The 13,112-nt window shown below is 36.5% G+C and overlaps 1 protein-coding gene across 1 annotated transcript in view; it reads right to left on the bottom strand.

The window, feature by feature from the left end:
* LOC113229712 (vacuolar protein sorting-associated protein 13A-like) overlaps positions 1–12,882 on the bottom strand; it is a 112,385-nt gene extending 99,503 nt beyond the window's left edge. Inside the window, exon 1 of the mRNA XM_026463395.1 lies at positions 12,796–12,882. Coding sequence (XP_026319180.1) covers positions 12,796–12,882 — 87 coding nt within the window. The remainder of the gene's footprint in view (positions 1–12,795) is intronic.
* Positions 12,883–13,112: the final 230 nt, after the last annotated feature.

Here is a 13,112-nt window from a genome sequence, read left to right as displayed (position 1 = left end):
CCCGCACTATTTAATTGTGAAATAAATTATTTGTATTTGTATTTGTACTTAATTAAAAATTCCTCACAGATAGCGCTACGGAAAAGAAGACTAAAAAACCAACCTCACTAGTACGTAGAATTACCAAGTTTTATTGAAATCGGTTACTGGAAAATGCGCAAACCCGGAATCATCCCCTAGTTCGCTACTATACGGGACTTAACACAGGAGATAATAGAGAGATAAAAAAAATCGGTTCTTACTACTCAAAGTATGTTGAGAGAGAAAAACGCCTTGAATTGGAGAATAGCAAAACCAACAATTAAAATAATTGCACCATATAATAAAATTTAGGCGCTATTTGTAAATATGAATCTTCACGCGTGAACAGCCACCCTTAGAGGTGGATGATTTTCTTCAAAATTAAATGGGACCACTATAGACATACCCTCTTTCCAACAAAAAAGGAATCATGAAAATCGGTTCACATAACATACATACAAAAAAAAACATACTGTCGAACTGAGAACCTCCACCGTTTTTGAAGTCGGTTAAAAACAAAGATCTGCAGTAAGCACATAGAAAAATTCGTAAGGTCCGCTAGTTCGTTCCATATGTAAAACTTTGCCCACCAAGAGACTCGGGAGAAGAGTTAAAGTTAAAAATACGCTCGGATAGGTACTAATAAGGCAGTTTATTCGCACTTTACAATTTCGCAACAACTCTTTAAGACAATATACAGCCGTTGGATAAAAAATGTATTCGAAAAGTGTCCGGATCGTTTTTTTTTATTTTTATCTTGACTATGACTGCATTCAAGAAATCAATTGCACGTTATAGAAGCGATCACTTTTCGACTACAAAATCTAATGAAATGAAACATAAATTAAAATCATCTACATTACTACCATTAATACAATTTGCTTACACATAGCTTAGTTGGCATAGCGTCTCGCACGGTTTTTGGAAGACGTTGGTTCGACTTCAGCCGGATCGAAGGAATTTTTTCGAAGAATTACACAAAAATTCAATAACTTAAAAATAACTATTAAATACGTAAATCCTTTTAATTAAAATTTTTACCCTTGTAATTGTAACTTTTTTATAAAAAGAAAATCGACCTCAAAAGTTAGTGGAATTACCATTGACTTACAAATAAATGGACGACGGGTCTAATACAAAAACCACGAAAAAAATGTCCCAAGTCAACCTATTCGAAATTTAAATTGTAATGTCATCGCAGTATCGCGCTGTCAGTAGAACAAATGAAGACTAAAGCGGAGTGTCGCGCTCTGTATACGATTTTAACGCCTTACAAGTGCGGACACTTTTTAGCGCGGACCCGACGTCCATATAATTGTAAGTCAATGGGAATTACGCCTATTTGCCAAGTTTTATTAAAATCGGATGCAGAAAGTGCGCGAAATCGGACTCATCCCCTAGTTTGCCACCCTTAGAGGTGGAATATTTTCTTCAATTTATTAAATGGGACCAATACTGAGCTATCCTTTTTGCAACAAACAACAATCATCTTCAAAATCGGCTTACAAATGCTAGAGTTATCGCGTAACATGCACCTCCACCATTTTCTAAGGTCGATCAAAAATGTGATTTAACGAAGAAAAAACACAAGACAACACGCGACCGGTGAATACGGTGTCTTTGCTTACCTACGTATGACGTCACGTTGTGTGTTTATTGTTTGCATAACAGATTAAAAATATTACAATTTTCAAATTTTATTTATTTACAAATTTATAACTTCACAAAAATATTCATTGAATGATCGTATTTGTTTCAAACTACAAGGTTTTTTTCAGAATTTTGTCCCATTGCCTATTAATATAAAATAACTCACAATGTATAATATTTTGTAAATCCACAACGTGAGAAGAAAGTATTCCCCCGATACTAAACGTTTGTACCAAACAAGGAAGCAGTGTAACTCGTTTTGTATATTTTATCAGAACCTTTATCATACTGATAAATATTATCACAAATACCAGGTCTCTCGTACGTTATACAACACGTTTGCGCTATGTAATCAATAACGATACAATAATTAATGTGTCAAACCATAATAACAACGAGCTAGCTTAGCATGAAGTCAACTGCAACAGATTTCTTCCTCAATCTACTATTTTAGGCAGTTACCACATTTCTCAAAATTGAAATCGGCAGAAAAACTTTCTTCTTCAAGTAATAAAAACTAAAAAAACGTTGTCACATCCAAGCGGAAGCTTATAAAAAAATAAGCGCGCATTTGACCTCAATCTCACCCGACGGAAAGCGACGTTGAGATCAACGGTGAAGCTTGCACACCTAAATAATGTCTATTCACTCTCGCCTTAAAAAGGCTTAAGTTATAGCGTACAAGGGATAAGTCTGCAGGCTGGGACTTCCACTCCAAAGCCGTTCGCCTCTTAAATGTGGAAGCGTAACGCATTGTGCGAATCTTTAGAATACCCACAACATAGGGATGGAACCCCAGCCACATCTAGTACCCCGATGATGGAAAGGGGAAGGCAGAATTAAATCGTGCCATTTCGTCGCACACTCTCTGTGATATATCCTGTAGAGCACCGGCAAGCAGACAACTTTACGGCGGTGTTCAAGGCTCTGCAGCTTCGCCTTTTCTTAATCCGAGGCACATATAAGCCTCGTGTCAAGCTTTTCAACTGCGTCCAAGGATTGATTTAAAGAATCTTCTTGGCGTGCCGCTACAAAGCTGGCGACCATCATAAAAGAGGGAACGTGCGATCAATTGCCCGTCATTGTTCAAAATACTGCAGCTTCCTTTCTATAACAGTAGAATATAAATAAACGAATTTTAAAATAAATAAAAAGTAGAGTTCCTTATCCAAAAACTTAACCTTACTTATTTCTGCCGCCGAGCATTAACGTGAGCTTTACTGTGTTTCGGTTTTGAAGGGTAAGTGTGCCGGTGAAGCCACGTGGGACTTTTCTACTTAGTCTCAGGATGACGAGCGCAATTTCAGTGCCCCTCAAATCTTTGGGGCTTAAAGCTCTGAGTGGCACTACAACTGCCACGGATAGGCGTGTCGCTTACTAATAGGCGCACGACTTGTTCTTATTGATATTATAAAAAAAAATCCAGTACTTTTTCCATTCAACAAAGCATACAGCAAAACATTCGCTCTTATTGCATAGACATAACCTTTTTGTGTCAGCTTTACAAGCCTATTAAGTGTTATTAAGTATTCATATAACCGAGAGCGAACATAGCGCATACTAAAGTGCCGTCGTAGTTGAAGAAAAGTTTCAAACTCAATTCCCGTATAAGTACATTCAGCCACAGGCTAAGCCATTCAAAATACCATTATAAACTGCAAGTTTGGACATTATGTAATTGATGTAAAATTATATTCCCACCAATATTATTTATAACTGAACATTTTAAAAAGAAATGGTTATTATACTGGTTCAATCAATATAGCAAATCGCTTCAGTCGCTATAAATCTTTTTTGTATATATTTTATAGTCTCTTTAAGTCTTAGTTTTATATTTAAATTCTAAATTTAACCGTGATTGTTTTTGGCGCCTTTTTTGACTTTGTTTGCTGTTTTGCTTTGATAGCTATTTAAGTGTTTTGTAATAAAAAATAATAAGCTGTAAATTACGTTTGCCTTGGCCTTGCTCCTTGTTGTTAGCACGCACCTTTTAATCCATTGATACAGTCTGCTATAATCGGGAATAGGTCACTCTAAATCGCTTGATGTAAAAACGAACTGGTTTATTTTGCTATGGATCTGAATAATTTTATAGTGTTGTTCAAATTACTTTATTCGAAATGCAATACAATAAAAATGCAAATACAAAGAATTTGGCAAAAGCTACAAAGAACTACGAAACGAGAGTGAAAAGTCATTATTTAGGTGTACGTACATGCTGCATTAGCAACCCCATCGTCAATTTCCGTCAGGTGAGATGGACGTCAAACGCGAACTTATTCATTAAAAAAATAACGTGCCCGACTACCATACCAATTATCTGGTCTCAAACTTGGGAACCGCCTGTGCTATGAGTACCAGAGCAACGGAACTCACTCCAGGACACTACCCAGGACACCCTGACCGGTACCAGATAATTAAAATAAAATTCAAAATTATGATAGCACAACACCGTTTTATACTTTCAAAAAACAAACTCAAACGAGCACATGTTAATGTTACAAAACACGCCTGGAGCAATTTTATTTGTTTAACGAACTCAGAAACTCAAAATCCATGAAGACGAGGACTTGAAAACGCAGTAGGCATATATGTCATGTTAAATATTTCTCAATTAATTATGTTATGTACTTAACTTGCATCCACATTTTTTTAGGGATAATATTATTCAGCAGCTGCCGGCGAGTGCTACTTTGCTTGCGTTTTCGAACATGCTTTCAGGTCAAATTATATTATAATTAATATTATATTAGTATACAAATATAATCAACATTTCCTTAGTTTTAAAAATAAGTATATAATTTTTTTTAATGCCCATTTGTCTTAGTTTTGATGTCCAGTATATTAAAGCAAATTTATACGAATTAAATATTTTTTAGCTTAGGACTATCCATTGCAGAGACAGAAAGTTAAAAGGCACCAATGTTCCTACGACGATGTGAACAATGCTATATCTAAAGTAGTTGATTGGTTTGCTGTTAATAACCTACTTCTTAATGAGAAAAAAACAAATTGTGTGAAATTTACATTACCCAATGTTAGAGAGACGGTTACAAACATTGTAGTTAGAAACGAAAAATGGAATCTTGTGGATACAGTTGTATTTCTAGGTATAACGTTAGATGCTAAATTGCAATGGGGTCCCCATATAAGTAAGTTATCAAAACGGCTCGGCTCTGCAGTGTACGCGATTAAAAAAAACGGAAACTTTCAGACGTTGAAACTGCTAGATTGGTTTACTTCAGCTACTTTCACAGTCTAATGACATACGGCATTTTGCTTTGGGGTAATGCCGCCGATATCAATAGAATCTTTGTCCTGCAGAAACGTGCAGTTAGGGCAATTTACAATCTGGATCCCAAAGTATCTTTGAGAGATAAGTTTAAGGAAATTAACATCTTACACTAGCCTCACAGTACATTTATGAAAATGTAATTTATGTTAAAAGGAATAGTAATTTCTTTATGAAAAATAGTGACCGATATAACATTAATACGAGGAATAAAAATAAAAATAAACTAGCTTTTCTTGATAGTCGTCTTCACAAAGTCAAAAAATCACTTAAGGGGCAATGTATACGCTTCTATAACAAGATTCCGGTTGATATACAAAATTTGCCTTTCACGAGGTTTAAAACTATAGTGAAACAAAAACTTTATACTAAAGGTTATTATACAACTTCTGCGTACTTGGATGACAAAAATCCGTGGTAGTACCCACTTAGCTCATGGAGGTAGTCTCGATCTCTGATGTTTCAAATAAAAAAAAATATTGTAAATGTTATTTACAAAGAGCAACCCCTAGAGTTTCCTGGTCATTCTTCTCAGGGGAATCTGCCTTACGAATGAGCGGTAGAGTTTAACCATTGTGACGATTTCAAGTGTAATAATGCTTACCTATGAAATAAAGATTATTTTGAATTTGAATTTTGAATTAGATTAAAATATCCATTGATTTAATTTATTTTATGTCTAAGAGAAAAAGAATCAATCATTAAATAAGATGACTGTTTACATTTTTTGCCTGCTGCTTTTACAAATATGATGCCTTCATTTATGCCATCATTTAAATTTTTTAAATCTGCCTCAGGACTTTTTTTTATAATATCAAGTGACGGGACGAACAGGTTGTGCGCCTGATGGCAAGGTACACGCCTGTCCATAACAGTTGCAGTGCCACTCAGAGCTTTAAATCGCAAAGATTTGAGTGGCACTGCCACTGCGCCCGTCACCCCGACACATAAGTTGAAAAGTGCAATTTCACCAGCACCCTTACCCTTCAAAACCGGAACCCAGTATGTGAGCAGTAAGCAGTAATGTCAGCAGACATTACTGCTTGGCGGCAGAAATAGGCAAGGTGGCAGTACTTCCCTGGACGAACTCTTTCACAAGGAGCTCTACTGCTACTAGGATTTGCTGAGTTGGGCCCTTCAGTGCAATAAATACACTTTTAGTCATTAAATTGTACTCGTACGCACATATATTTTGCTAAACAAATTTCTTTTCTTTCTTTCTAACATACAGATACACTGAGATTGTTTATTGCTTATCCGTTACCATAACAAACCGATTATTAAGTATAATCAATACTATTTAGCTAGAAATAGATTCCGTTGATTGATTGACCTATCATATATCACGCAAAAGGTCTAAGATATTACATAACAATGTGAATTATATCAAGTGTCGTAATTCTGAACTGTCGTAATTTTGTCTTATTTCCGAATCACCTAAAATGAATGACCTATGAGGATGGGGAGGATGATGAATCACCTATGAGGTATGATTTCGATAAGACAATGACAACTTTTCTGCAGAGAGAGGTTTAAAGACTCCGTGAACGATATTCGTCAATAACTTTTTTATGTATAAATAGGAGATATGAGCTGGCGGAATAAATAAAAAAGTAATAAGTACTAGGATCTCGGATCCGACTACTTATTTATAGCGTCTGGAGTCGAAACCCTTGGCCCGTGGGGTTCCGGTGCCCTTCATCTGTACAAAATATTATTCAAAAAATTAATAGACTGCCTGGGAAACCCAAGGGCCGGCAGCTACCTTGCCCAACGCATTAGCATAGCCATACTAAGGGGGAATGCTGCTAGCATCTTAGGCACCTTGCCGCGGGGACGCAATAAAATAGGAGAGTTAAAATTTCAAATATGCGTAACTTGTTTCATGAACTTACTTCGTATTTTTTTATGTATTTATTCATTCAAAAACTGAATTAATTACAAATATACATCAGCAACAGGCTTCGTCATATAAAAATCAATAATGCAATTCGCCACTTACACTTAGTCATTTTTATTTAACTATGAGAAGAAAACGGACCGCGCTGAATCGTAGCTTTGAACAAAGCATTAGAACAAACGAAATTTGTTGGACGAAGTAAGACCCAGAGCGTGGATCTATACATAGACTCTATCTCTAAGCCGACGACCCAACTCCCTGATGAATTCTTTGGCCTGCGCACCCCAAGCCCCCGCAATCTCCACTGAAATTTGGCACAAAATCGTACATTTCCGGTTCCGTATACGTATACGTACGGTTCCAAGTCACTATAATTGGCATTTTTTCAATTTTATTTTGCCCGGCGGATCTGAAGGTGGGATTTTATATTATTTGTATGACTTCCGCGTGTTAAAAAGACTCTTTTCAAGTATGATCACATCTGGCTTCATCTTTAAGACAAAGAAGTTGTTATTTTTACAATTTTGCAACTAGGACCGAAAAAATCACGGCTTTCTTTAATCGCTATCAAATCTGAGCTAGGCGTTGAAGTGGCGACATCGATAAATGATACCTTTGCAGTAACGCTATTACACAGAAATTAATATTCTTAAGGCGGCTTCACACGGCCCGTCTTTGCACGTCACACGCCGTGGGAAGAGGGCCGCCCGAGCGCGCCCGTGGTCGTGATCAGGACATCAACTTGTAAGGTCCCTGTGCTTGCGCAGATTATAGTGCCCTTCCCGTATACCCAAGAGGTTGGTAGCGAGGGTACACTTTTTTGGATAAACAACACTTATGTAGAAATGTACGGGACAGTAAGGTACTTTCGCAGAGACATTTACATAGGTTTTGGTGGAGCATTAGTGTTATAATGCCAAATCAGTAAAATTACAACATTTCGGGAGATAGATTCTGAGAAGGAAATTAGTCGAATTTATTTTTTTTGTTAATTTTAATTTAAGGAAAATTATAAAATAGGAAATGAAACTATTTTTCCGGATTTAAATCGCGTATATTTGTTTTTTCAAAAAAAGGTTTGCTTGAAAAAACAAATATACGCGATTTAAATCCGGAAAAATAGTTTCATTTCCTATGTGTAACAATCGCGAAAACCTAAGAACTCGATAAAATTATAAAATTTCACAAGGTTTAGACCGTAATACGCTACGCTGACCTAAAACGAGCTGTGGTCTTCGCACAATTTTTAATCTGCTACGACGTTTAGGTTTCACCTAGATGTTTTAACCATAATGCACACACTCATAGCCCGCACTACGGAAACCTGTATCGCCGGTGCCATGGACACACACATAAACAACGTCTCTCAAGAGAAATAATGTAGGCCATACTAAATATTTCTTTCGGCCCAGGAATCGAACCCGGGATCTCAGCGTGACATACCAGTGTGGTAACCGTTCTGCCACAAAGACTTTTTTGCTACTAAACAATCACTAATGTAATATACTTAAGTTAGAAATTAAAATGCCAACACCGCCTCAGAGAACTGAGAAGCATTGTGATTCTCCCGCTAGGCCTCTCAGTGGTGGATATCGTTCAATCAGCCCTACTCCACTCAAATGTATGCAACAGCTTGTTCTTTTTACGCAATTACACTTGGATTCTATAACAAATGTTTTTGGTTTTCTTTTGTTAGATAATATTTTTTTGTATGTACGAAGTTTTATTTGCATTTTTATTTTTTCTTTACATATCTCAAACGTTTTACAGTAGCACAAATGTTGCTTAGTGTAATACACAAGAAAAATATCTCGGGGAGAAAGAAGTCCACAGATATTTCCAAAATAATCCTGACAAACTATTTTCCATGACGTGTACACTGAATGAACGTGACTATTCAAGAGAGCTGAAGCCTCATTGTTGACATTCAGACGAAAATGCTCACAATAGCTATCTCGAGGATTGACGTCAACTGTACTGTGTCATCTGGATCTGCAATTAACATGGGCGTCCCCCAAGTGTCAATATTAGGTCCATTTTTATGTTGTCTATAGTAAGTAATATCTTACGAGGCTTTTGTTAGATATTTTTTAATTTGAAGCGGGTAATGAGGTCTTCTTTTAATTTGCGTCTTAATGTATAATTACGTTCTTCAATACTTTCATTTTTGAATTGTATATTTTACGTTTGTTAATTTGTAATATCGCCGAGGGCAATGTGCTTCATAGGTTTTTATCTAAGTCTTGTCTGCTGTGTAATAAGGCCACATTCGCCAAGAGACAAAGAGCGAAGAACGAAATTAGTCGATGACTTTTTATGCTTAAATAGGAGGTTATAAAATATGACATATACAAAATTTGTTTCATAATTAGTTCGTATTATACAGGAAAAACTAAACGTAAGCCGTTGATATGGCCACGTAATGCGTAGGGATGGCAGCCATATGACCAAACAAATCATGTCGCTATAACCCTTTTTTTCTATATCTATGCTGTAAACTGAAACCGCCAAAAGAGGACCAGGCAGACCCCAGACAATTTGGAAACGTCCAAAGAGACATGAAGAGGATGGGTATAGACCCTGAGCTTACTGAAAGGCCCCCAGATTGGCGCACACGTACTAGGAGAGCAGACTCCTAAAGAAATGGGAACTAAGGCCAGGAGCACGAAGAAGAAATTTCATGCAGTTCGTATTATTTTTGGTGACTATAAAAGCACCTTTGACGTGTGATAGATCACGTGTGATTTTATTATACCAAGACTACAATTTGTATTTGCTTTTTTATTGTTTTACATGTGAAATAAAAGGATTTTGTGATCTTTAAATATAAACATTCACAGATATAATACACTGTATTTGCGCAATAAATATGGATTGATTGCCTTTATTTTATTTTATATAAAGATTCAAGGCCCGGTTACAAGACCTTAAAGCTCAGACCACACGGAGGCGGTACAGCAGGAAAAGCGGTCCAGTGGCGGACCTGCAGGAAGCGAATGCGTTCCAGGGCGCGCCACACAGCAGTCCCAAGCGTAGTCCGCGGCGACCACCAGCAGTCACGATTCATTTTCAACACAGATTTTAAAGTACAAAACCGCATCGCTGGCGGATAATGATCAAGAAAATTACCTACTTTTGTTAGTGAATTCATATTGAAACTTAATAAAAACACACTCACGAGTTATAAAAAGATACGACGTCAAAGCCTGCTAAAGTCCCGCCAAAGGCCCGCTCCCGGCCCGCCCGCTGCTACCGCTCTGTTTGGGCATACAGTTCAATGGAATATACCCGCCCCGCGTTCGCCTGTTTGTCATAGTGCTCGGCGTTCATATATGAACTCGTACATTCCAAAAATCCTGCGTACGGAACGCTTCCGCGGCCGCCTCTGTGTGGCCAGAGCATTATGCGAAGTCCTATTTTAATTTTTAAGAGTATTACCATTAATAGGAAAAAGTAGTGTTTGAATACCTTTACGCAATATAATCGTGACTTTCCGCCTTCAACCAGGATTACATAAAAGCTTGGTAATTATTCTGTACAGTTAATTATAAAATTCTTCGAAGGGAAACTCCGTTACGAAATTCGCCCAACTTAATTTAAATATAAATTACGTTTTCGCAAGCGTTAAACAATTTAAGCGAAAAGAATATACTGTAAAACATTTTATACAGTTTTCAGTTGACTTAACTAAAACAGGGCTCAATCTATGATTGGATTTTGAACCTTATTGCAAATAAGAATAATTCCTACGAGCATCGAATAAAATTGCCAATCTGCCAGAATCAATTCATTTTATTGCTTGAACTGTTGCTTAACAACGTTGTTTTGTATCAATTTTCAGATAGCGCGATAAGAGTAAAGGTCACGAAAAGGAAGGTATTATATGAATATTTGTACATCTTCTTAGAGCTAAAAATAGACCTCATATCAAGGGCAATATCGCATCCTTGTGGACCGAACACCTGACAGCTCTATCTTAGAAAAAACCAGGCAAATTAAGAAAAACAAGCGTTCGATTATTGAAATTCGAATTTATATCCTTTATAATTAGAAAATCTCGACATTAGTGCTACATTTGCACAATATTTTGAGAAATAGAAACCGGAAAGAATACATTTTGTTTTTCTAAAATACCAAATTCGAATTCCGAAAGACGAAAGATTATAAAACATGTAATGAAACAAAAACGTAAAAGGCAAATAAAATGTGATATTATGACAATTTTTTACCTTTTTACATTATTTTCCACGGCAATGCAGTCGGGATTTCCACTGGGGGTGATTTGTATGACGTCAGGCGGAGAAGGAAAGATTTTGACAGGTGTCATGAGGAGCGCATGTGCGGAATGCACGCATGCGCAAATAAACCTTCGAGAAGGAATGTGATTGCATAAAAAAGACGTGGGCGGTACGTTCAATATGGATTTCAAGGATATAACTTTTTACTTTATTTACAAAGAAAGCAGCTCAACAGCACAAAACCAAATTGAATGGTAATAGTAACAACTGAAGGTCAATTATAGATGTTCTCAAATAGCAATATAATAAGAGATCTTAGTAAATAGGTAATCAGTGCACAATTTAAACAATACCGCAATTGAAAGCTTCTCTATTAATTGAAGAAGTACTCATGCAGCTCGTTCACGTATAAATCGAGATCGATGGTATTAGATAGGTAGATAGGTAGGTAGAAATGTTTGAGTAGGTATAATTATTATGTTCTAAGGGTATAGCCTTCGAGTATATAACCATAATTGATGTACAATAAAGTTTATAAAACTATTATTAATACTTATTTAGATAGATTGCTTTACATGAATGAGAACGATTTAGTCACTAGCGCTGAAATTGGTATTTGTATGCTTTCAGCTCTCTACTCTTCATCTCGGCTAAAGATGTTTTGTCTTCCTGATCGTACCCCACAACTGCGGACCATAGGTCTTCGTGTAGCAAATATATGCGCATCTTAAACTTTCATTGCGGATAACTATATTTACCACTCAACGTCCTGATGGATTTCAGCGAAGCTCCAGAACCCGAAAGCATGGTATTACAACTATCTTATACTGACATAATGCGTAAAAAATATTTTTTTTTTCCTGTTTAAAAAATATTTACGCAATTACACCACAATGAAAATAATAACAACTATTGAGTTCCTAGTTTTTCGCGATTGTTACACATAGGAAATGAAACTATTTTTCCGGATTTAAATCGCGTATATTTGTTTTTTCAAACAAACCTAACAACTATTACCGGAACATGACAGCCCATAACCGAAATGTAGTAGAAATAAATAAATAGTTGTATTAAAATTTTGTATTTAAGGTGAAAACATGAAAAAATATAAGACAACGGACGATCTTATTTAATATATAAATAATAAATACATGCACAAATAATAAATAAATAATAAATAAATACATACACAAAATAAATACATTGAACTGCTTGTAGCCAGTACGATTACAATAAAAACTTCAACAGAATTGACATTAATGATAAGAAAAATTGATGCACATTTTGTATTCCCATGTTTGTTTATAATAAATTGGAAAGTTACGGTATGTATTCGACGTGTAAGTTATTACAGTTTATCCTCGATGGGAAATATTGCGATTTCCACGAGTGTTTAATTTTTTCTTCTTTTCTTAAAATTAGGGCGACGTGGAACCGGCTCCCATGAGTGAGAAATTGCCCACTTTTTTAATTTTCATTTATTACCGTGACTTAGTAAAGTAGTCTTTTTATGTGTAACACTAAGTAACCAAGCAATCATATTAAATAAATAATGCTTAGCATTCATGTAATAACATAAAAGTTATTGAACGGGACACTTTTTTGGAGGTTATCTGAAAACGACCCCGAAGAGATTGTAATGTATAAACTGCTTCTCATTCGGTTTTAGGGTCCACCGAAAATCAGTCACTCACAATCACAGCCTTTTCTCGGCCCGGCACCTCGGCCGGCACCTCGCCTTTTCTCGGCCCGTGACAATAGCTGAGTGGATCCTTGTACATATATACATAAGCCACAGCCAGTGTTGGGCGTTAATCAATTAAATTTCAATCAATAATTCAATCAGATTAAAAAATCAATTCAATTGAAATCAATTGCAATTAAATCAATTGCGACGCGTCCCTGGACTGGGGCCCCAACCGGGCCCCCAAGAAGGGCCCCCAAGCGGGCCCCCAACCGGGCCCCCAATCGGACCACCAACCGGGTCCCCCAACTGGGGCCCAACCGGGCC

This window comes from Hyposmocoma kahamanoa, unplaced genomic scaffold, assembly GCF_003589595.1.
Source record: "Hyposmocoma kahamanoa isolate Upper Pololo Valley unplaced genomic scaffold, ASM358959v1 62, whole genome shotgun sequence".
Taxonomy (NCBI): domain Eukaryota; kingdom Metazoa; phylum Arthropoda; class Insecta; order Lepidoptera; family Cosmopterigidae; genus Hyposmocoma; species Hyposmocoma kahamanoa.
This window is presented reverse-complemented; position numbering and strand designations above follow the sequence as displayed.